The sequence below is a fragment of the Pongo abelii genome, chromosome 1 (genome assembly GCF_028885655.2).
Source record: "Pongo abelii isolate AG06213 chromosome 1, NHGRI_mPonAbe1-v2.0_pri, whole genome shotgun sequence".
NCBI classification, from domain to species: domain Eukaryota; kingdom Metazoa; phylum Chordata; class Mammalia; order Primates; family Hominidae; genus Pongo; species Pongo abelii.
In genome coordinates this window covers 184,582,880-184,607,869 of record NC_071985.2, presented here as the reverse complement: position 1 = coordinate 184,607,869, position 24,990 = coordinate 184,582,880, and the positions used below count along the sequence as shown (strand labels likewise).

Sequence of the window (24,990 nt, the reverse complement as noted above, 5' to 3'; positions counted from 1 at the left end):
AAATGTCATTCCTTTTGACCCAGGTACAACCACTCTAAGAAAACGATGGAAAATATAAAGAGAACACACTGTGAAACAGAAAAATTTTCATCTGGGTTTAATTTATAAAGAGTCTAAAAATCCAAGGAAGTGTAAATGGGCCACTTGGGTGGCAGTGAGTAGGGGCTGAGGTAGGTGAGGGGAGCTGGAAGCCGAGGAGCGAGCTAGTCAGCATACACGGGGGAAAGCCCGCATGTACGGAGAACTATGGGATAAGCAGAAGATGTCCAGAGAGCCAAAGGTGGGTATGAAAGCCAAGGTCACTGCGTACGGGGTCGGCAGGTTAGGAGGAGCACACTTCAGTGAGGAATGAACAGGTGTAGGGAGTGAAGAGAGGAGAGGAAGCCCAACATTAACACTGACAGCCATTTAGCCCCTCTCTTGCTGGGGCACATTAATTACACTCTCATTACTCCTAATAACCCCATAACTAGACCTTGTTTCCTCTATTTTGTAGATGAAAAAGCTGGTGTTAAGAAAGACGAAGTAACTTGCCTCATTTGTTGGTAAGTGCTAGAGTTGGAAACTAAACTCGCAAGAATCTGCCTCCTAACTCTAGCTCACTTTACCCCTGTGCGTGATGAAAAGTGTGCAGCCAGGCCCTTCACAAACCCTTGATCTGTGGGTTAGAGCTTGGGCAGCTGACCAGGTGGTCTACTCAATTGCAGCTTTATGTTGGTCCACTTTGTGGATGTTAGAACTGATAGTTATGAATTTTACGGAGCAATGGTAAAACATGTTAAATGCAAAGGGAAGGATACAAACCTGACTATGTGCTATAATCATAGGTATGGCAAATACATATTTTCACCCTTGAAAAAAGACTACATGAGATACATCAGAGTGCTTTCAGCAGTGCAGTTTGGGGGATATTTCCTATTTTTGGCAATAATTTCTAGAAAGTAGTTTTTCTCTATAATTACAAAAAAAATTGCAAGTTAGAAATGCATACAAGCACCTAAAAGTCACCAATATACTTTCCTAAGCAAGGAAATAAAGCCAAGCCCCATCTTTCTGTTTCATCTGGTATCAGAAAACTTGTTGCCAGGGCTTCTGAAGACAGTGCCCAAACCTCATTGATTCAGGTCCTGCCAATTCAGTATTGACAGTCCTCTCCTACACAACTCACTGGCCTGGCACAAGAATCCAAAGACTCTAAGTGTACAAGTGAGGAAAAATCATTTGAGCCTAGACAGAAAGTCACCTTCTGCATAGTGTCCAGCTGAACAGCATTTGGTGGCCATGAAGAGGAATTCTAAACAGGTGTTAGGACAGAGTCTCAGTTACTTAAGAAGAAATTTACTCTCAGTTTCAAGTATCCTCAGGCACATTAGAAAGACCATCAGTTTGTTGGCTCCCCATCCATTTTTTTTTTTTTTTAACATAGCGAACACTCTTATTCCTTCATTTTAATGAAGGTCTTCTAATGACTTTAACTGATTTTTCAAAAGTGATATATGTGTTAAAATACACGTTCCCAGCCTTACGCCAGACCTACCGAATCAGGCTCTCCAAGCCAAAGCATAGGAAATTTGTATTTTAAGCACCTCAGCCAATTCTTAAGGTTGGGCAAGTTTGTGAAACACTCTACCAAACAAAATGAATTTGAGTTTTTGTATGTACTTGAATGTATTAAAACTGCGAATGTTTATAAGCAGTACTATCATTCCCAGTCCCTCCAAATGGCCTGAATTAATAGAACTGATTTCCATTGACTAATACTTAGGTTGGGTTTACCCTAAACATGTCCTGAGATTATGTGACTAGATTCTCAGCCTAGACCACAATTTTCCACTCATCTTCCAGGGAAGAGGTAAAAGGGCAGGTTTTTCACAGACCTGAGTTCTGATCCAGGTCCACTGCTGACAGCTCCAGGACCTTGAGCAAGAAATTATTTAACCTTTTTTGAGCCCATTTCTTCATTTGTATGGGTGTAAGAATGATGGTCTTGCCCTCATATCACAATAACAAGGCACCAGGTACACAACAGAGGCCAAACCGTCTCAGCCTAATTAGTGTGTGAAGCCTCCCGATTACATCAGAACTGGCTCTTACAAGCATGATTCCTTGTTGCATCTACTTCTGATTTCATTCTGCCTTCTACGCTAAGGATAATAACGAACATCTGCAAGGGTCTTTTTGATTTATAGAGCCCTTTTCTCAGATATTATCTAGATTACTCTCCACAACAACCCTGAATTAGGGATCATTCTCTCCACACCAGAAGAAACAAGGCCCAGAGGTCAAGTGACCTGCTTGGAAGTGGCGAATCCAGGATTTAAACCCAGATCCCATAATCTTTAACTGCCTTGTTCTCTTGAATATATGCATTAAACATTACGCAAAGCACGTTCAAAAATACCATAGCATTTTTATTGTAGTTATTTCCACAACTATTCCCCCACTAACCTAAAAGCACTTGTAAAGCAGGTACCATATTTTATTAGTCTTTAAGGAGAAATGCAGAGCCTCTGGGTGTTAGCGTCTTTGTTATGCACAGAGGGAAAAGAGGATGAGCTCAACAATGATGCAAAGTTTTTTTTCCAGCCTCTCACGCATTCCACACAACTCATGCCCGAGCTTCCCCATGCCCTTAAATGAACATATCTTATCAAATATTTATTGAACATCTATCTACTAAGTGTCAGGAACTTTACTTACTTTGTGAAATGAGTTAACATACTATGTTAAACACTTAGAAAAGTCTTGGCACATATTAACTATCTGTTATTATTAATTAAGTTATCCACATGGCCTATGAGGTAGGCATTATTTTCCTCCTTATTACTGATAAGAACTCTGAGAATAAGTTTAGTTAACTGAAAGACAATTAAAATAAAAGTTCTCAAAGTGGCAGCCACCTCTCCTACTTACTCCAGGGACCCTGAGCTTTTGATTACAGACTACCAATTAATGGATGACCCATTAGAGAAACCAGAGGCCACTTTTCTAACCAATGATAACAGCCGATAATCAGAAATGAGTAACAAGTTGCCAACATTTATTGAACACTTATGTTATCTCTAATCCTTGTAGCACCTCTGAAAGGTAGATATTATCTCCTTTTTGTGAAATAGAAAATGGAAACTCAGAGAGGCCAGGTTAAGCCCAAAGCAGGCAGGGGAGCCAGGCTTGGAATCTAGATGCATCGGCCCAAAGCCCTTGCCCTTTCTAATATGCCATGCATACTTCACAGGCATTACAGAAAGCAAAGTGCAAATCAACAGCAAGTTCTAACGTGGTTTGCCAGAATGTGTGCCAGGCACCTTAGAGACTCAGTAACTGAATAAAGAATGAGATAAAAATTATGTAACTTGAAAGAACATTTGAGATACAAGATAGGATGAAAGAACCGATACCAGGTAACATTGCCCCTAGTTCCTGAATGTAACCCTATACTCATCTAACATTATCACCCCGTCTTCACCCCTTGACAAAGATTGATTCAAATTATCAGGGAAGCTGAATCTCAGATCACCTTGAGTGAGAAAGGTGACTGGTCCAAGATCTGGCCTTTGAAGTCAGAGAAAGAGATCTGTTTTTGAGACAGCCCTTCAGATCTGCAGAAAGCAACCACATCTCTTAGGAATTTTCTCTCCTTCAGCCGGAATATTCCTCCCCTGAAAGGAAGGGCATGCCAGGCGGCACAACACTCTGGTCACCCCCACTGTATACGTAATATACTAAAGAAATGAGGATAAAGACTATCTACATCAAAGAATTAATGAAAATTTATTATAGAACAAAATAGAGCAACAAAGAACTCCTTGGACAGTAAAAATATCCATTCAAATCCCAGTCAAGTGACAGGCAACTGAGGCAACCTCATCCCCCTCCAAGAAGAGTGTTTTCCCCATTCCCAGGACACCAGTGCCAGGCTGCTCCTGAGTCTCAGCAAAGCCATCTGTCTTCTTTGGACTGTCAACATTCAGAACAAGCCGCTGACCCCAGAACCCGATGGATCCCTGCCCACACACCACCATGCATGGTGGGGTCTGATTTGGACGGCACCATCGCTCGCAAATCACATGCCACACAAGGAAAACACGAAAGCTTTATGAAAAATCCAAAGTTTATTGCAAATTGTATTTTGCTTCCCTTCGTTCTTCATTTTTACAGGATTTATTGATATCCATGATTTTTTCACAGATGTACTTGTTGACTTTGGAGAGTCTCTGTGCAATTTCAGTTTCATCCACAGTTTCTTGTGCTATTCTGTCATACAAACACTCTAGACGGGGAGAAGAAACAAGGCCAACGATTAATGGTGAATTCGAGTAAATATCTTTTAAGGAGGGTAAAAGAAAATGCGCCTCTCAACATACTTCCCAAATACCAGTTCATGTATCTGGCATAGCTATATTTTAAAATTTGCATCACAGATACTTAGAAAAGAGGAGATATACACTGTAAATGTACACTTTAAAAGTAATGATAAAGGGCCCACGTGTCCACCACTCAGTGGAGCAGGATACTATTGGTTCCTCCCAAGCACCTGGAGGCCCCTCCCTAATTCTATCCCCTCCACCAGAGATAACCATTCTCCTGAACTTTTGCTTTTTTTTTTCTTTTAGTGTTAACACATGTACGTATCTTTAGATAAAAGAGTTTATTTTCCATTTTCAATCTTTTTATAAATGTGCCCACTCTATATATATCATCCTGACTTGCTTTTTTTTTTTACTCAAATGTTATAGTTTTGAGATTTACTCATGAAAAATACATTTGTAGGTCATTCATTTTCACTGATGAGTAGTGTTCTATTGTATGGCTCTATCACAATTTGTTTATCCATTTTATTGTCAGTGGATACTTGGTTTTGCAATTAAAAACACTCTGGCACATGCCTCTGGGGAAGACATGAAAGAAATTCTCCAGTATCAGCCTAGGCGTGGACTTGCTGAATGTTAAGATGTGTGCATATTCAACTTTATTAGGTGATGCCTGGTAAATTGTTTTCCAAAGTGGTTGTGCTGACTGGCACTCCTAGCAACAGTGTATGCAAGTAGTACTGGTTGCCCCATTTCAATAGTACTTGACATTGTCACATTATTAAGGTTCTGACAACCTGGTGGGTGTGAAGTAGTGTCTCACTGCTGTGATTACTAATGAGGCTCAGTACGGCCACTCTCTTACTGAGTCCACCATTTGCTGTGATAAAGCAAAAAGCCAGCTCCAGACAAGGTCTGGCTGGAGCCTGACTTCAATTGACTGCCTAGCCTGGGGACCTGGTGCAACTCACTGCCCTAGATTCCTTACCTCATAAATAAGGATAACAAACTACAGAGCATTTTTTTTTTTTAATGCTGCCATGAGGCATGTGGGATAAACATGTTGCCTTTTTCAAGTTGTAAGGAATACTACACCTGTATGCGGTTGTTCTGAGTATTTTATGTATTTACAACTATTAATTCCTAGGGCCTAACACAGTGTTTGGCACAGTGGCAAGCTTAAGTAAATACATGTTAAATGACTGAATAAATACTTTTCCAGGGATACCTAAGGGAACACAAATATTCTGGATGGAAGAGGACTAGGGTGTGGGTGGTGAATGCACCACAGGAATGTCTAATAATGGGCAAAACCCTTGGGGACTCTTTGAGCCTGAGTTTTCTCAACTAAATAGGAATGACAATCCAACCTTGAGGAATTGCTATGGAGAACAAGCAAAATCTTGTCATTACCAAACCAGCTCAGAACAGGGAACTGTCTCAGAGATGCAGAATGTCAACACTAGAGGGGATTGTGAAGACTAACTTGTGCTAACCTTTCCACTAACATATGAGAAGCCCGAGGCCTGGAGAAAGGGAGTATGTATGGGGCAGAATCCACTGCTACCTGCCCATATGCTGAACCCTTCCCTGGGCACGGAGCCAGCCAGTCTGCCTCCTGTTGCCATCCATGCTGCAGGTGCACCTGCTATAAGCGTTCTTTCTCTGAGGCACCCTTTTCTTTCCACCGAGAAGGGTTTTGCAAAGAGAAGCCTTTAAAAGCTTTTAATTGACCTCTACCAGTCACTTCCTGACTATTCCCAAGCCTGACTAATCCTCACTTCATCTTGTCTTGGCCTTTCCATAAGGACTGAGAGACAAGAAGGTAGGAGGCCCTGTTTCTCTAGTCCCACCTCTGCTACATTCATCATCCTTTTCAACCTATTCCACCTGTCAGTGACTTTGCTCATCTCTGCTTAAGTCCTCACCCTTCACCTTCCTAAGCTCTACTCATTCTTCCAGATTCAGCCTTCTTGAAACCTAGTATCAGATTGAGTTAGGAGACCCTACTCTACCTAGAACTCTGTGCTCTCACACCTGTCTCGGTTTTTCTCTCTGTCAAAGCACGAATCACAGTCTAATAAAACCGTTACCACATTGTTTCCCCCCAACAGACTGGGACACTCAGGCATTCCCTCTCTACCCTGGGCCAGGAGAAAACAAACACCCATAGTGACTTTGTAGGAACCTGAACCAAATGAGGGAGACAAACTGTGATGAGAACTGCTTAGAAGATGAGATATTCGTATCTGATTCTAACCCTAGATGCTATGCAACCTCTAGGGGGGACTTCTCTGGGTCTCAGTTTCACTATCTACGAAAGTAGCATTTCAAACCAGAGAATCTAAGAAGATTCCCCCAGCTCGAAGTCTCTAATCGTCTGCAAGGTAATAATGGCAGGTAAAGTGGCAAAGGAGACAGAAGGAGAAGGCAGGAGAGTGGGTGTGGTGGCCCTTGGAGCCCCTAGCATTAATCTAGGGAAGAGGTAGAAGGAGAAAGGTGCAAATGGAGGAAGGTTTTTGGAGGAGCCCCCATAGAATTTCAATCATTCTCATTTCCTGTGGGTAACAGCACTGAACGAAAAGCTTCTCAGGTTGATTAAAAGGCTTTCGTTAGACTCTAGATATTAATCACCTGCAGTTGCCGGGAATGTCTCCCTCTGCGAGGGAGCATTTGAGATTATTGCTTAATTAACAAGGTTTATAACAGTGCTAATGTGTCCTATTAAAAAAGTTATAAAAATTAACCAGAACGCAATGCTGAGGCTCATTTAGAAAACTCAGACACTCACAAAAGGTCATTTGACCTTAATAGGTTTAACTGTCATTCTGGAGTTTGTCATTAGAGCAAGACTCTGCTTCAGCTCTCCTGCTTTTATCTTTCCAAAGCAGCGTCAATGTTTGCCCCAACCCTCTGCTATCGGGTAAGGAATTATTTTAAAATCAAAGAGAAGAAGAAATCCTCACCAACTCTGTGAGCATAAAGGCTTTTCTATTTTTTTATATGGCAAATGTGACTACATGTAATAAAATCAGATAAAATAAATACAAACAATCTCAATCCAGCAGACAGCTTGCATGGGAAGAACCAGCCAAATGCAATCTGGAACAGCTCAAATAATTAGGCTAAAAACAGTGGTTATATTGTGGGATAGGAGACAGGCGTCAAACCTGCCTGTCTTTAGTAAAAAAAAAAAAAAAAAAAAAAAAAAAAATCAACATTATATTTCAGTAATACAAGAAACCTCTGGTGACAGCAGGTAGCCTGAAAGCCCAGTTCAGCTTGGCTGTCTCTAATCAGATGTATGGCCTTAGGCAAGTGAATTTCCTTCTCATTCATGTACAAGGCAAGCATTTATAGGCAATAAGGGTTAGACAAGGCTCCTTGGAGGCAAAGATACAGTAAGAAGAGAACTGAAGTAGGCACTGGGTGCTCTAAGATGAATGACAGAAGCATCCACCCACCCCAAAAGGTCAGAGATGATTTCCTGAAGGAAGGCTCACCTAAGCAGATCTGGGTGGTAAGCAGCAGTTAGCCAGGCAAAGCAGCACAGATGGAAGGTAGGTAGTGGGACCTGTGTTCCAGGCATGTGGAAAAGTATTTGCAAATTCCCCAAGGTGACGGGGAACAAGGCTTGTTCAGGGAATACAGCAGTTCATCATGGTAATAACTTAAAGTTCAAGGGGAATACTGCTGAAAAATAATACAGGAGATACAGCCAGAAACCAGATTACAAAGGTGCTTCTATGGCAGGTTTAGCAGCTTACCCTTCAATAATGAACATTCTGAACAGGCTGTGACTGGGTGGTGGTCAACGGATATCTGGTGTCTGAAGATTGCTCTGGTTACATAATGGAGAGAGGAGTCTGGAAGCTGCCAGAGTAATGGAGGGGAGAAATGAGTGTGGGCTATGAGAAGGGCAGTAGCTATGGAGAGATGCAGATGGTTCTCTCCATATTTGGAAAAAGTAGAGAAACTTTAAAATGGCTTAGAAAATGGGGGAGTGGATCAGCAGTGGTTTAAGAGAGATTTGGGGCCAAACAGATGGGTAGTGAGGGATGTGGAGGAGTCAAGGATGAGGCCTGGGTGCCTGGCTGGTGGTACTATTCACCAAGACAGGGAACACAGAAGAGGCGAAGGCTTCACAGAGAAGGAGAGGAAGAAAGAGAGAGAAGTGAGCAGTGCAGTTTTGCCAATGTCATGTGGACATCCGTGAAGAGATAACCAGCGGGCACTTTGATACATAGATCAAGAAATCAGAAGTGTGAATTGAGTCAAATACAGATTTGGGAATCATCATTCATTGAATCAACAAATATTTATTGAGCACTTACTATAGGCTAGCCCTGAACAAGATGCTCGTAAAGTTTAATTCTAATGGAAGTGGGAGAAGAAAGAAAATTATCAAGTAAAAAAAGTAAATAGGAAATGCTATGCAGAGACTTGAAGTAGGGTGATGTGACAGACAGCAATGGAGAGGCTACTTTAGACTGAGTGGCTGGGGAGGCCTCTCTCAGTGACAGGGAGGGAGGGCACGCAGATCAGGAGCAAGGGAGTAGCAACAGAAAGGACCTGGAAGAAGGCCTCCAGGGCTACAGCATGGTGGCAAATGGGAAGTGTGGTATAAGATGAGGTCAGAGGTGTCCCAAAGGCAGATCACTAGGCCCAAAGGCAGATCATCTGTAACAGGTGAGGAGTACAGATTTCAACCCAGAGCCAAGGGCACACTGAAGGCAATGGGAACAATAGGAAGTGAGGAGAGAAGCTGAGGAATGCTTGGTAGGATTAGAGAGAAGATGGCTGGACACAGAGGAGAGGGCCCATCAAGGAGACTGAGAAACCAGAGAGATGGGAAGAAATCCCCAACATGCAGAACAGGTTTCTCAGTGAAGGAGGAATGATCGTGTCAAACAGTGCAGGGAGAGTGTGAGAAACACACAAGGATTTAGTGACGAGGAAGTCACTGGGGACCTTGGTGAAAACACATCAAGCAGAAGGCTGGGAGGGGAAGGCAAATGGCAAGGGCATTACCAGGGAACATACACAGTGGGTGTAGCTCGTCTTTCCAGGAGCCTGGATGTGAAAGAAGGGAGATATGATAGCCGCTGGGTGACAGAGTGCCCTTTAAGGAGGGTTTCTTTGCTTTTGTAAGAAATGAGTGATCAAATATATTTACACGATGCTGGGAAGGAACCACTAGAGCAGGAGCATAACTGAAGGAACAAGGTACTTAGGAAGGCAGGTGGATTGAAATCCAGAGCCCAGATGGAGAGAATCACCAGCCCCAAATAAGGAACTCTTTTGGGACAGGAGGCAAGAAAATGGAGGACATAGTTAAGTCTGTAGGTGTGATGCTTCAAAACTGTGGAAATTCCTTTACTTTCCTCTGTGAAAGAAGAGACAAGGCCTATCTCTTTGATAGATGTGAACTATCATATTTTGAAAAAGTAAAAAAATTTAAAAACGTCTTGGAAAATGAGGTAGTAGATCAGGGAGGGAAACTCAGACAACTTGGCAGATGATGCTGAGTCCCAGCTGGGGTTGAAGCTAAGGAGTGTGTAATGGCCCAAGCCACATACATGGCTGAGGTGTATTCTTCTACACTGCTGCACTGCTACAACCTATCTTAAGAGGTAAGATGGTTTCAGCTTAGTTTTCAGCTAAGAAATCTGAAACATGGAGAGAAAGTGATTTACAAGAAATCACACCAAATTTGGTCAGGGGATCAGCTTGTGGGTCTCAGTGTTTCTTCTGTTCAACCTTCGTTTACTGAGTGCCTACTATGTGCCAGACACCATGTTTGGCAATGAGGCCACAGAGATGAATCAGATACAGTCCCCAGATCCCTGAGGGAGACACACAGCAGATGATTTTATACCATGTGATAATGGCAGGAATAGACAGTTATCTGAAGGCACCCAGGACCTCCTGAGTCACGTTCCAACAAACATAGCAGAATTAGAGGTCGGTCACCTACCAGGCAGGGCAGGGCAGGGCTGCATCCCCAGGATGGCCTTTTTCTCAGGGTGACCTCCCAAATCAGGCTTTACCATTTCAGACAGCAGCTAGACGAAAGGTTACCTCTGATTATCCAAAAATAAGTGGCTGCCTAAATCAATTAATCTGGAGTCAGCCAGGCAAGGGAGGCAGCTATGTTACAGCAGAACAAGCCCCAGACCAGAGTCGGCGGGTGTGTGTTTGAATCTAGGCTCTGAAACTTATAGCTTTGACCTCAGGCTGGTTGCTCACCCTATGTCCTGCCACCTTGAAATCCAAAATACACCCTACACTTGGGCATATTTCTCCACCTCCACTGCTGTGCCCTTAGTCTATGGCAGCAGCATCTCTCACCAAGAGCACTGTGTCAGCTTTGTAACTCATCTCCCACGTGGTCACTCCATGATTGGAAGACCTCCATTGCCCTTCGACTCCAGCAAATCCAAGCTGCTTACTGTGGCCTTCCCAGCCCTACAAGACAGGCTCTCGCCCACCTCCCTGACCTCACTCTTCCTTCTACATCCCAGCCACCTGGGGCTTCTTCACACCCGGAGCATGCCATGCCAGCCTTCATAGCTGCTGCTTATTCTGCCTGATTTGCCACCCCTCAGACCATTATAAAGATGCTTCTTCCACATCCAGATTGTAGCTCAAATGTCACCTCCTCAAACAGACCTTCTCCAACTGCCCCAGTGAATGCAGCCCTCTCTGTCCTACCACATCATATGAGCAAGCTCACAGTACCTGAAATTATCGAGCTTGTCCCTGGACATATTTGTTGTCTGCCCCCAGAGTCTGCTAAAAACATATGTGTTGACTGACTGAGTCTTACTTTCTTTATGAAGACATGGCAGACCTGGACACTAGTCAGTGGTTAGGAGCACAGATTCTGAAGACAGCCTGCTGGCTCGGGTTCCTGGCTCTCCTCCCACTAGCTGTATAACCTGGTCAAGTTACTTAACATTTCTGAGTCTCAGTTTCCTTGTCTGTAAAATAGGAATTATAATAGTAGCCAACAGTAGGGTTGTTATGAGGATAACAAATTAACATATACAAAAGTGTTTTTTATAAGACAACCATTTAACAAAAACCCCCAAATCCTGAAACACAGTAAGTACCTAAAATAATTAGCAACTACTTTATTCTCTTTGCTCCCTCTACACCATTGTCTGTCTCTATAGTTTGTGTTTTCTGTAGAGTAACTAGTTGTTTTTGTGTTTATCTTCCCTGTGAGACTATGAACTCCTTGCAGATGGAGGCTGTGTCTTACCCCTCTTTGTGTCCTCAATACCCAGTAGAGGGCCTGGCAAAGAATGTATGGATGGAGAGAGGGTGGAGAGAGGGAAGAAAGAAAAAAGAGACAGGAGAAAGAAGAGAGGAGGAAGGAGAGAAAGTAGAGGAAGGAGGAAAGGAAGGAAGGAAAACGGGGAGGAGGGAGGGAAGAAAGGAAGGAAGGAAGAAGGAAAAAGGAAAGGAGGGAGGGAGGAAGAGAAAATTCCAGAGTCCAGGATACAGCCCTATCTTTAGGGAGACAAATGACTCCCTGTCTGTTTGCCTGCCCTCCCTGTCGGTTTGCCTGCCCTCCCTGTCCGTTTGCCTGCCCTCCCAAATACCAGAAAGGAAGCTGAATCTAGTGACTTCCAGCTGGTCTTCATCTCATTAACTGTTCCAGGCACAATGCTAGAACCACCAAGAACTGCGTCTTCTAGCCTTGACCTTTCCTGCTCTGGGTATACAGCAGCATTCCTTTCCCATCTCCACGCCTTTGTTCAAGATGCTTCTGCCTCCAGAAGAGCAATACCTCACCATACACATCTGTGTCTCCTAGTCTGCCGTATCCTTCAAGGCCCAGTTCAGTGACCCCCGTCCCTGGGAATTCTTCCCTGATTTTCCAGCTAAGGGTATCCTCCCCTCCTGAGAACTCCCTTAGCACGCCATCTGTCCCTTTCTCATGCTAATTCCTTGTGGAATATAATCGTACTTGTATCCACAGTTCATCTGCACTGGTAAATGTGAGCTCTTCTGGGGCATTTGGGTTATCCGCTTGGTGTCCCCGGGCTCAGCCCAGGGTCTGGCATGCAGAGGCTTCATAAGTAATCATTGAATTGAATTGTGCCTAACACACTCTTGACAGAGTAAAAGACAGAATCTCAGCCATTGTGTTTCCACTCAGTGACCTACCTCTGACGATGCTTAGTTTGTGAGGCGAGAGGGGTGGTTTAGGGACTGCATCTTTCTTTTTTTTTGTGGCGACTCCTGTGACGCTTCTGTTTTTCAGAACATCTGTTCCCCAAATCATAACTGCCAAGTTCTTCGTGTACTTGGAATCTCCTTGGGTTACTTGTAGCTGGTGCCATTTCTCCTCATCAACCCAAATCCCGCTTCCCAGATGGACCTGAGAGGAATAAGAACACCAGCACCTGTTTAGTCCGACAGGAAGGCAGTGGGAGGCTTCTCTTGTCCTTTAAAAAGCATTGCTGCACAACTGTAAGAGATTCATGTCATAAATACGAAATTAACTCTCTTTAAGGGTAATAATAAGAGCTATCATCTACTGAATACGTGTAGTGTGCCAGGCCTTATTCTAGTGCTTTATATTTGCTATCTCAAGTCTTCATGGCAATTGTGGATAGAAGGCATTATAACACCATTTTCCTTTCAGATGGAAACACCGGTTCAGACAGGTGAGGTGACTTGCTGAACATCATTCAACTAGTAAGTGGCAGAGTTGAGATTCTACACTATACTTAAAGGCTGCTCAGAGCCTGACCAAATCTCAGGACACACATGCTTAACTTCTTTCTGTGTTACACTATGGAAAGACCCATCTTCTTTTAATGTGAACATTCTGGGACATATAACTTCCTGGTATGGTGGTTCTCAACCTTGGCTGCACACAGGGGTCACCCAGGGAGCTGTAAAAATCACCAGTGACAGCCGGGCATGGTGGCTCACCCTGTAATCCCCGCACTTTGAGAGGCAGAGGTGGGCAGATCAAGAGATCAGGAGATTGGGACCATCCTGGCTAACATGGTGAAACTCCATCTCTACTAAAAATACAAAAAAATTAGCCGGGTGTGGTGGCACACGCCTGTAGTCCCAGCTGCTTGGGAGGCTGAGGCAAGAGAATTGCTTGAACCTGGGAGGAAGAGGTTGCAGTGAGCCGAGATCGTGCCACTGCACTCCAGCCTGGGAGACAGAGCGAGACTCTGTCTCAAAAAAAAAAAAAAGGAAAAAAAGAAAAGAAAAAAAAAAAAATCACCAGTTCCTGGGCCCCACTCCTAGAGATTCAGATTTATTTGGGCTGGGTGTGGCCTAAATAATTCCAATGTATGGCTAAGTGTGAAAACCTCTGCCAGCTCAAGTAAGGAGAGAAGCTGCCCTGCCAATTGGAGTAGGGCTGTGCCAGTCCTTTCTCACCTCTGAGCTTCATTTCCCTACCTATGAAGTGGTGGAGCTGGATTTCATCTCAAAGTTCCTTCTGGCTCAAAACACCTATGATTTTAAACACAACCACAAGGTACCCAGTTTGATTTCAACGGCACAAAGAACAAAACACAATCTTAAGCTCCCTATGAGTTTCAGTGCAGAGCCAATAAAACCCAGACTGTTCCAGCAATAAGCTACAAGATTTTAATTTATTCTCCTTTCTGCATCTTTAGTAAATCTAAAAAAAAAAAAGAGTATAAAAATTAGATCTCACAAGTCATTTGCTAACATTAATCATTAAAAAAACAGTGTTCGCTTTGACATTGCCATTTACGTCGTGCTTCTGCTGAGTCTGTGAAGGGAGGAAATGGCCTCTGTGGGGACAGAGGGCGGCAGCTGCTAATGAGCTAAACTTTCTAAGGGGCATGAGAAGGATCTGCCAAAGGTCCTTGTTTTCAGAAAGGCCTGCAGGTTGCCAATATCACATGGTCAGAGACATCTCTGGAGAGGTGCCTGGTCTAAGAGACTGGATGCATACCCAACTAATGGCAGACCAGCAAGACCAATTGTTCAAAAAACAATTAAAGATCTTTCTACTACTGGAGCTTGGCTTGGGAAGGAAGGTGAATACACATAGTTAGGCAGTCAGGTCAGCCAGCAAAACTTCTTCCTTTACCAATTACTGAAATTTTCCAACCATCAAGAAGAAAAAAAATAGCAACGCAGCCCACCGATGAATGTAAGTCAACAATCTACCTACACGTCTGACTTCACCTCCTTTTGCTCAAAAGATCAGTCAGACTACGCAGGCAATCAGATAACTAGATCCACCTGGCCTGTCTGTGCTGTAAACTTCGGTACTGCAAATCTGTTCATCCGCTCAGGAAAGATAAGCAGCCCTGGAGTGAGATGTACTACCTGGCTGCTGGCTAGGCAACACGGACACCAAGGTCAAGTGTGGCCTTTTCTCCGCAGTTCGAACTGCAGGTGGGCAGTCTGTGTGCCAGATTGGCCATGCTGGGGACAAGTTCCCCGCTGCTCCCTGCTGGACCCTGCATCACTTCCCTTGATGACACTTGAAGCCACCCACACAAGCTTCCTGAGATAGGAGAAAAACAAAGAACTTTGAATTACATTAAATTCTGAATCAGAAAATCATAGAGATGGATGCCAACTTTAGATTTTTCAAAAATCTCTGCTTTTTTCCCCCACTGCTGATCCTTGCTTTCCTGTGATCTTTTAATTTGTTATTTTTGAAAGGGAGACGAAAGTCCTTTTAGCCAATGTTCTGTAAGAGAAAAGGGGTACTAGTATTTTTTGAGTACCTGGTTCACGTACAATTCAATTTACATTCAATTTATTTATTCCTCAGAATGACCTTAAAAGATGGAAATAGGTAGAAATTCTTTTCCCATTTTACAGATGTAAACAGGGATTCAGAGGGACTATGTAACTTTTCCTAAGGTACACAATCAGTCAATTTTGGGATCAAGAGTCAAACCCAAATCCTGAAGCCTCTGCTCTCCTTGTCTTCCCTGCTACCACCAATGTGGTACTGAGGTAGATCAAAGACAGCAGACCTAACACATCAATGTTCAGTTAGTTTTCCTTTTGAGTCTTCTCTGTAACTGCCTGGCTACTTCCCACACCAGCTCCCAGTGCAGTTCACCACTGCAGACAGGGAAACCAGGGAAACCAGGAAAACAGCCACCGACTGGCCTTTGCCTCTAGTCCTTGCTCCCTTCAACCCGCCCATCCTATAATCATGACAGATTAAGTTCCCTAAAACACCTCCTTCCTTGTTTGACTAGATGACTTCTGCGGTCTTTCAACTGTGTTTTTAGGTAAATCCTCTGGAATTTTGAATGGCTCCCTGTTTCCTATCACATTTAATCCAACTTCCTCAGCCTGGCTTTGAAGGCCCATTAGAATCCATTCTGTTTACTACTTCATTTCCCTACTATATTCATCTACATAGTCCATCTATACTATAAAATTTCGGAACTTGTTCATTTCCCGCTATTTCCAGTGTGCCGTAACATCAAGAGGATGGGCGCTGGAGCTGCCAGCCTGGGTGTAAATCTCAGCTATTCTACCTGCTTCCTGGTTAACTTGGGCCAGTCACTTTACTTTTCTGAGCCTTACTTTTCTCAGCTATACAGTCAGCAGATCACTGCTACCTCAGAGATGCTGAGAGGGTTAAATGAGAAAAGATGTGTAAAGTGTCAGGAGGACACAGCAACGGTTACATCCTTGACCCTCTTGCCCCTCCCCATGTTTCTGCTCCTGCCATTCTCTTGTCCAGGAAGAAATGTTTTCCCTACGTTTTCTTAAGCCTGCTGATCTTTCACGTCCCAGTCTAAAATTCAGGAAACACTCCTTAATTACTGCAGGGCTAAGTTCTATCCTTCCTGAATTTGTAGCCCACTTAGAGTCTTTGCCACCTGATTCAGTCCTTCACAGTACATGTCAGTAGGGAGGGTCAAGGCTTTGCCTCTTCTGTCCCCTACAAAGTGATAAGGGCTAGTCTGTACACAAAGCAGTAAGAAATTGATGGGCATATTTAATGTCTTTATGGAACTGTTTTTCACTTCTGATGAGCTGCTGTTCTTTGGAGATGAAAATATTTTCTGACATTCACTCAAGTACAAGGCCAACACAGAGAGAAATGGGCTTCGCTACGACCAATCACAGGTATAGGGCAGGGCATTTGAGACAAGGGCCCCTGAGGTTAGCAAGGCTCAAGGTCACCTGGAGCAATGCTCAGCTTTCAGGGAGGTAGCAGAACAGACTGGTGAGAGTACCGGCCTGGGAACCAGGAGGTCTGGCTTTCAGTTCCTGCCTGCCTCTAACCTGTTATATAATTATAGAGGAGTCCCTTCTCTGGATATGTTTCCCTATCCATACTATGTATAAATTAGGTTATTTAAAATTTAATGGTCTTTGCAGCTTTATGATTCAATGAGTTTTTGAAATAAAACATTTAGACAAAGAAACACAATGCACTTTACCCAAATCAGAAATTTGTGTGGGAAGCTTGATTCATGTAAACCACAGTATACTATTTGATCAAAGTGTTAGTGTTGTTATGGTCAAAGGAGGTTATTAAAAATATGGCATCTGGTAGGATGGAACTTGATCAAAATATATTTATGTGAAAAGTTTTATAGGACAAAAATAATTTCCTACTAGAAAATGTATCCCATTCCAGTGCTCTAAGCCTTGCAGAGATTAAGGCCTCTGATTGTGCAGACAGAAGGAAGGGTCAGACAAGACAGCAGAGCCAAGAACAATGAGGGCTACTTCTGGGATGTGGGAGATGCTGTTCTGGGAAGCTGCCATCATTTCCAGTGTGTCCACTTCCTTTCCTCTGCATTTAAAACTCTCTCTGCCTGACTACCAATTAGGTGCAAAGAAAAACCAGGTTAGTCTTATAGCAACATGCTGGCAAAAACCAATGAAAAAACAAAATAGGCATTTTCAAGATTTGCTGTTCAATTCACGTGTAAAAATATTAAATGAGGTTTGAGAGACTCATTTTCTGGGGAAAGAATGCTATCTTTGCAAAAGAGGCCCCCTATAATGCTCTGAAACTATCCATCAGCCTTCAAGGCAAGGGAGAAATAGATTTCTCTTGGAAGCTACTTTAAGAAAATCTCTCTAGTCACTCCACAATGTGTTCATGACTAAAAGGAAATCAACAAACATAGCATAGTCCTATCTTTTATCTTTGATTGGGGAAGGTTCACCAAACTTAGATACATAGTTTGAAACAGAAAGGCCTTTGGAGAGCATCAATCCAATCCCATCTTTCACAGACAAGGATGCCAAGACCCAGAGAAGTGAAGGACCTTTGCAAGGTCACACAGGTAGGACAGATGTAGAGCTACGCTAAGAACTCAGGCTCCAGGCTGCCGACTTCCAACTTGTCATGCCACCTCTCCTCTGCAAAGCTGATGTTTCAACCCTGTTGAAGGCAGCAAGGCAAGGCAGAATGGGCCTGTGGCCTGGCCCATCAGCTTTGCCTCTGCAGGGGAGGGGGCGCTCAGTGGGAGATGCAGGGAATGACAACACATCCAAGAGAGCCCTGAAAACTAATACGTTTCATTTCCTCAGCTTGACAATATTTGCTTTAGCTCAGGTTGGCCAGTTGCAGAGACATATCTGGACAAACCCAAATAAAACAAATTTTTCTTTCTCATCAACCTAACAGAGAACGATACTAAATAAACAGAGACCTTTTGAAGCATGAGGCAAGAAAAATGAACCAACACATGACGCGTTAAGGAGAATGAGAGGCGATGTCTGTAATGCATGCCACGGTGGCAGAGAACATAACGCTAAAGCTGAATTTCACCAGTGCCTACACAAAGGGCTCTGATATACTTCTTCAAAGATCAATTCAATTGAATGTTAGAAGAATGTCAGAAAAATTTCCTCCCCTGCCCTGCTGGTATATCATCATGTGACTTTAAGATTTTTCAAAAGCGATTCCATTACTAATAATCTTAAGTTTCTGTTCATGATTTGTTTTCAAGGTCATATAAATAACACTGAGGAGTTCTATGTGGTCCTAGGACTGTGGGCTAACCGCTGCTGCATATACAGCTTGAAGGAGGCTTGGGGATAAGGGGGTATGTCTTGTTCTTCCCTGTATTCCTGTTATCTAGCACAGGGCTTAGAACATAAAGATACTTTCTAAGTGGTGAATGAATACAAATTGAGTTGTTATCTGTAAATCAGATACTTCATTTCCAGTTCACCTGATAAATTTTAGGCATCTGGTTACACAGGAAGGTGGGACAAGTTTCATCAAACTATCATGGGAATTAAGAAATATCTTTCTCACTAGTAAGCTATTTTAAAATGTCAATTTACTTTTACAGTTGCTTTGGATCAATATTTAAAAAAAAAAGAAAGAAAGAAAAAAAAAGGAAGAAGGAAGAGAAAACGCCCCAGCAAAGCTACACTACTTATAATATACAAATTCCAGAAACAGTCATTCAGGGCTAGGCCAGGAGGCCCACCAGTCAAGCTGTGATTTGGAAAGCTCCCACCATACTCTCCACCTTTACTCTGACTAACAAACACTTGCAGGGAATGGATATTGAGCTTAAAACACTACCTTGCCATTGTCTAGGATATACTTGTCCATGACAGGCGCAGGAGCGGGGTAATAGGACGACGTATTTGCTTCCTCACTGAAAGTGCTCCGTAACTCCGGCTCGGGCTCGAGACATTCTGACTTTACTTTTTCCAGATCAATGGCGGGACCTAGGCAGTTAAGAAAAGAAATCTGTCTAGAACTCCAAGGAAAATAAAAGACAAATATTTTTAACTAGGCATCTATCAGCACACAGTGGCACCAAAAATATGCTAGCTTATTTTTGTCTATTGAACTACACTTAAACCCAGACTCGAAAATAATATGAGGTATGAATGTCACAAGGGAAAAGGTGGAAAACTGAAAGACAAGAGTGGACTAGACTCTAATCAAGTTTGAATGAAGAGCACTCTTCCAGGGTGTCATTGTCTAAATGGAAAGGCAGGGATTCAACTTCCTGCACAGGAAAGAGGTTCTGTTACGACTGAGTTGGAGGAGAAGGGGTGGCAATTACTGAAATATGCAAATCGTGTATTTGCCAAAATCCTCACCTCAGCATCTTACAGTGGAGAAGGCCGTAACAGAAGAAGGGAGCTTAGGAAAGCGTGGGCAAAAATGTGAAGGCCTCCCCCTCCCCAAGACCTAGTATCTAGACAGGAGCATTTGAATCAAGAAATTAAAACACAATACACATTAAGCCCCTGATTGCCTGATCCAGCAGCTACTCTGATTTTTATTTTAATGCAATCAACACAAATTACATGCAGTTTAAACAGCAAAAAGGAAGCTAGATAAATGGTGATAGTTTCTAAAGGGGTTATTTTTTCTCCATTAGCTTTTAAAAATGGACTGTTTTATAAAATCACCTATTGTGTGTTGATTACTTAAGGGCAGAGAAACAGGATGAAAATGGGTAAATAAGGCCAAATGACTTGATTAACTTTTGTGGGAGAACAACTTCAAAGGCCAACATAATTTAACATGCTGGAAATTCTCCCCATGCAAACATTTCAGAAGTTGACTGAGATCAGAGATGTGGCTACTGCCACAGCAGCTCCCTCTGTCTGTCTGTGCATGTTAACTTAGGTAACAGATGAACTCACAGACCAGCCTTCTCTTATCCTAGCCATGTGGACAACTGGGTACAAAGCTCTTTATATATTAAAGCCCTTTGTAACAATCTGCTTGCAACTCTGGGTTCAGTTAACACATCCTAGACTTTGGTTGGTGGCAGTGAAGGTCCTGGTGAATTTGTTACTAAAATTCTTCATGATACAGCTTCCCAGGAGAGAATCTCAATCCTGAGTTGCTGGCAGCTGCTAACTGAAAGATGAAATCTCTGTAGTATCATAAGATTTAAGAATGAAACTTGCACAAAGCTGAATACAAGATGGTTGGGGAGCAGAACAGCGCAAATAAAAGAGCTCGACTCATCTTGATAGAGATTTCAGGTCCCATTCCTGGCTATGCTATATTTTAATTGTGTGACCACAGGTGAGTAAATTACAGATACAGAAGCTGGCAGAGCGAAAGACCAATAGCACCATAATCGTTCTGACAGCACCTCCCAATAAGAGGTGCAAGACCTATTCAAGGGCTGGGCCTAGGTCTTATTCTTTCCTTTGTCCCCAGCACCTGGCGCTGAGTAGGCACTCCCTAAATGTTTGCTAAGCAAATAAAACAATGACAACAATGAATGAGTAATTCTAAAGTTTCAGAAGCAAATACCAAAGTTTCTTCTCTCTGTGTGGGATCACAGATTAAAATTTTGAGACATAAACAAATTCAAGTGGAGCATTTGATCTTTTCTCAGATCTGGGAAGAGGTAATTACTTAAATTTCCCCTAAAGCACATAGCTGAGTTGGTGTGTGAAGTCTCTTCTAGGTCTGACCTTCAGCCAACAGAAAAAAAATAATAGGCTGAAAAGAGGAGGTCCATGAAAGGCACTCACTCACAGTCATCTTTAGCAAGAACATGTCTTTCATCTAAAGCCTCCTTTTCCTTCCATGACAGGCTGGACAACAGAATGAATCCAGTAGAGCCGTAACTTCAGTTGATTCTCTCCCATCCATCTCTATAAAGGCCATCAAAGGGATCTTCCACATGACCCTGTCTTTCCTTGCTTAGGCTGCCCAGTACCCTCAAAATTAAGTCCCATACCACGGCCTCCATAAGGCCCAGAACAACCAGCCTCCTCTCTACCTCTAGGGGTTCATTTCTTGCCCCCCACCAATATTCACCTCTGCTCAGGTACCCTAAATGCTATGTTGTTCCAGGCCTCTGTGCTGTTGTCTTGGCCTTGAACACGACCTCATCTGTCTGCCAAGCGCCCAGTTAGACTTGGATATAGCTCAGGTGTCTCCTTTGTGAGGCTTGACTGTCATCACTCCCAGGTAAGGGGGTCTCTACATTGTGACTACTTTTAGCAAATTATGTTTGCAATCATCTGCCTGTCGGTTTTCAACATTAGACTATAAAGCTCTTCAAGAGCAAAGTTTTACTCCCTTTAGCATCTTGGAGCCTAGGGAAGCGCCTGGCACATGGTAGGCTCTTAGTAAATTCTTCATGACATGAGAGGGGAGGAAGAGAGGGACTTTAATGGGCTGGGACAAAGATTTTGAAGTAAAGTCCTGCTGCTGAGTAGAGGTGCTTGAGGGTAGAGGCATGGACAGGTGGGAAGCTGTTCTGAATGTCTGTAATCTTTCTTGGAGTCGGAGAAGTAGAAATCAGGGCTGTTAAGTTGAAATCAGAAGCATCCAGTTAGAATGGACAATTCAGATGGCACAGTTACACGCAAAGGGCTCTGCTATCACACTGTCTACAGAGGGACAGCTAAGGGACATCAGAGGGAGCAGGGGTTGAGAGAATCACCTCTCTGGCTCCATCTGTTGGTCCCCTCCCACAGTCAGACTCCATTCTAGGCAAAGTGGCTGGCCTAACCCTCTCCACACACACACCATTCTTTCCTGCCTCCTACTCTTTGCTTATGCCATTCCTTTTGTCCAGAACATTCTACCCCTAGAGATGTCCACCTATACAAACTCCACCAGTGATGCAAGGCCTGACTCAAATGCCATCTCTCCAATGAGGCTGCCCTATCCCCTCAAAGACTAGTAAATAATTATCTCTAGCCCTTGGCTTGGGATTTGGAGACAGAGCTCCAAATACTGGGTTTAAGTACTGGGTTTGCCACTTACTGTTTAGTTGACTTGTGATCTTCCTTGGGTAGTAGAGCTTCCTTTGGACTCTCCCCACCCCTCTGCCCCTACTCTACCGTAATAATCAGATGTACTTGTTTGTCTCTATATCTGTCTCCCCTACTAAAGGAGGAGGGGGCAGCCAAAAACGGTGTCTTTTTATGTCAGAAAGGAGGCTTGAGGACAGCCAAGGACCATGTCTTTTTATGTCAGAGATCAGGGCTCGCCTGGCACAGTGCTTGATTCACATTCTATCCTCAAGAGATAATGTACACATAAATAATTGCTTAACCTCTCTGATCTTGTTGTGTCACCTGAAAGGAGGAAAGATAACAGTGACTTGGCAAGACTGAGGATTAAATCAGATAACTAATATACGAATATATATATTCGTATATTTATATGAAACAATGATTTCAGAGTCTGGTACAGAGTGGGTTTTTTGCTAAATAGTCGTTCACTCCCTCTCCACCCACTCCCACACAAGTTACACTTGTGCGCTTAAGTTCGTCTCTACTAAACCATAGGTTCTGTGAAACAGAGGCCCTGCTGTTCTGCTTTTGCCCCTAGTGCTTAGCACAGGCCCAGCACAGAGCAGGTCCTTGTACTCCACAGCCCACCCACTCTCCTCAAGGTTCATGATGGTCCCCTCAAGGCTCAGGATGGTCTCCTAAGGGACTGATAGACTTCTGTCAAATATTGAAGCTACTATACTGAGATCTTGGCTCTCAAGAAAAACTATTTTCTAAATTTCTCACTTAGCACCATTTGCTTAACACCTGGCGAAAGCTCTCCGCAAGAGCCTCCTCCTTCCAGGGCATTGTCTATAGAAGGTCAGCTTGAAAAGCCAACCAAAGGTACATCTTAAAAGGGAATGTTCAGGAGACCTGGGTGTGAATCCCAGCTCATGACTTTAAAGTCAGGTCATCTTACCCTCTCTGCAACTCAGCTTTCCTACCTGCAAAATAGGGATTACCAAAAGCCACCATGCAGGCTGCTGACGCCTCTGGAAGAGCCTAGCACTGAGGCAGGCACAGAACAGACAGAAGCTGGCAAAACGGCAGATGAATGAAGGAATGAATCAATCAACAGAGCGCAATGTTTAGCATTACAGGATCAGAAAGAAAAGGAACAAAAAAGCATGTGTTTTCTTCGGGGAGAGCAGGGAGGGCCCCTAGTGCTTTTAATTTAAGAGGGGGGAAAATCACTTCATTGCAAATTTTAGTCGGCTTCACTACCGATGTTGGCAATTTACATCTCATTACAACAAATGCTTCAGATTGCTGTTTTGCTTTTAAAAAATTTCTGAGGCATTGTTCTCCCTCAAACACATGTGACCAAATTAGCCACAATAATAAGCACTTGCATTAAGAGACAGCATTGTACAATCTGGCGCAGATATTTTAGGTAACAAAAGAACTTTTTTCACTTTGTGGGAGGAGTAGGAATTTTTTTTTAAAAAAGGGCTTTGATCCATTTGCATTCCGATATTGACACACACTTGAGGTTTATTTTGGGGAAAATATACCTTCCATGGAAAGAAAACTCTCAGCTGGGTAAAGGAAGCTTTTAAAAAGTATGAAAGGTAGTACTTGTCTTTTCATTCAATCATTCATGAACCCATTCATCACACAACCCCTGACTGCATATCAAGATCTAGGCTCTGCAAGAGGCACTGGGGACCCAGAGACAAAGTATGTTCCTGTTCTGGGGAAGTTCAGATTTAACATGTGAAACACTATTATATAGCATACAAACAACTGATTTAACGGATGAGCAACAGATTTAGTGTTAGAAAAACCTGGTAAAGATCCTGGTTCTGTTATTTACTTTACCTCTTTAAGCCCTACTGGCTTTTTTCCTAAAATGGAAAGCATGACACACAGTTAGGGTCTTTGTGAGTGTTTGCTGGGGCAACAAATACATGCAATTACACCGTTTTCTATTCTTGTTGTATCATAAACTGGACTAATGCTGTTCTTTCTGATTAACACAAATGTTTATGTTTGTGTGACTTCTGGGTTTAGAAATCACCTATTTTTTCAAACATGTATGTGTTTGGACACTAAATATCATTTCTGATTTCAGCTGAAATAGAAAGGTTAACAACATTAGATTCTTTTTTCTTTCTTTTTTTAGAAAAAAGGACTAAATCCTTTTACTTCTGTAAGTAAATAGGAAGTTTCTCTGTTACAAGTACCATCCTATTTTCTTCATAAATGCAAAGTAAATCAAGTCAAAATTCCTAAATGCATACAGAACATCTGCTGTGGCACAGGGGGTACTAGATTTGGCAGAATAGAGATGATTTTACTGTCGAGAAGTACCTGGGCATGGGAACAGCTTCATAATAATGAAGGAGTTAAACAAAGGCCTTGGAAAGAGACTAGGGAAGATGCCTCCGGAGCTGGGTAGGAGGATCCCCCCCTCTGTGGACCTTCTCAGACCCTCTCAGAAGTCATCAGCTGCTCTCACCTGCTGCTGTAGCTGTGCCTGTTTCTTAGCCCCATTAGACTTCCAGTGAAAGCAGAGACAAATCTGGTTTCATTCCTTTGGTGAGAATCTACTAAGTACCTCCTGAGTGCCAGCCCTGGGCTGGGTGGAACTGAGTGCTTCACTGTCCAGCAGTGGAAAGAGACAGGCAGCAGACTACCACCAGCCATGTGGCTAACAAGCATTAGGAAAAAAACTGGGGCAGAAGCAAAGGAGGGGGTGCTGCCTCTGGAGGAGACTAAGAAATCTTCATAAGGATGGTCACCAACTTCTATGTTGGGGCTTGGAGGATGAGAGGAGCTTGTTGGGTGTGTGACCCTAGGGTGGGGTAGTTCTCATAAGATGAAGGCAAGTGGCACAAACCACAGGCTCACTGTGCACAAAGGGTGCAATGTGATGATCTGCATGAATTTGGGGAGGGGTAGACCACTGCTGGTTAAGGGATCCTAGAAGGCTTCA

The 24,990-nt window shown here is 43.2% G+C and overlaps 2 protein-coding genes across 5 annotated transcripts in view; both read right to left on the bottom strand.

The window, feature by feature from the left end:
- Window positions 1–24,990, bottom strand: part of AGBL4 (AGBL carboxypeptidase 4) — a 1,546,465-nt gene that overhangs the window by 200,559 nt on the left and 1,320,916 nt on the right. The gene's annotated exons all lie outside the window — the stretch shown is intronic.
- Window positions 3,748–24,990, bottom strand: part of BEND5 (BEN domain containing 5) — a 49,467-nt gene continuing 28,224 nt past the window's right edge. For both annotated transcript variants that reach the window (XM_002810847.5, XM_024235304.2), the window contains 3 exons: window positions 18,862–19,010; window positions 12,489–12,702; window positions 3,748–4,270 (listed from right to left, as the gene is read on the bottom strand). In XM_002810847.5, coding sequence (XP_002810893.1) covers window positions 4,113–4,270; window positions 12,489–12,702; window positions 18,862–19,010 — 521 coding nt within the window. In that variant the 3' untranslated portion in view covers window positions 3,748–4,112. The remainder of the gene's footprint in view (window positions 4,271–12,488; window positions 12,703–18,861; window positions 19,011–24,990) is intronic.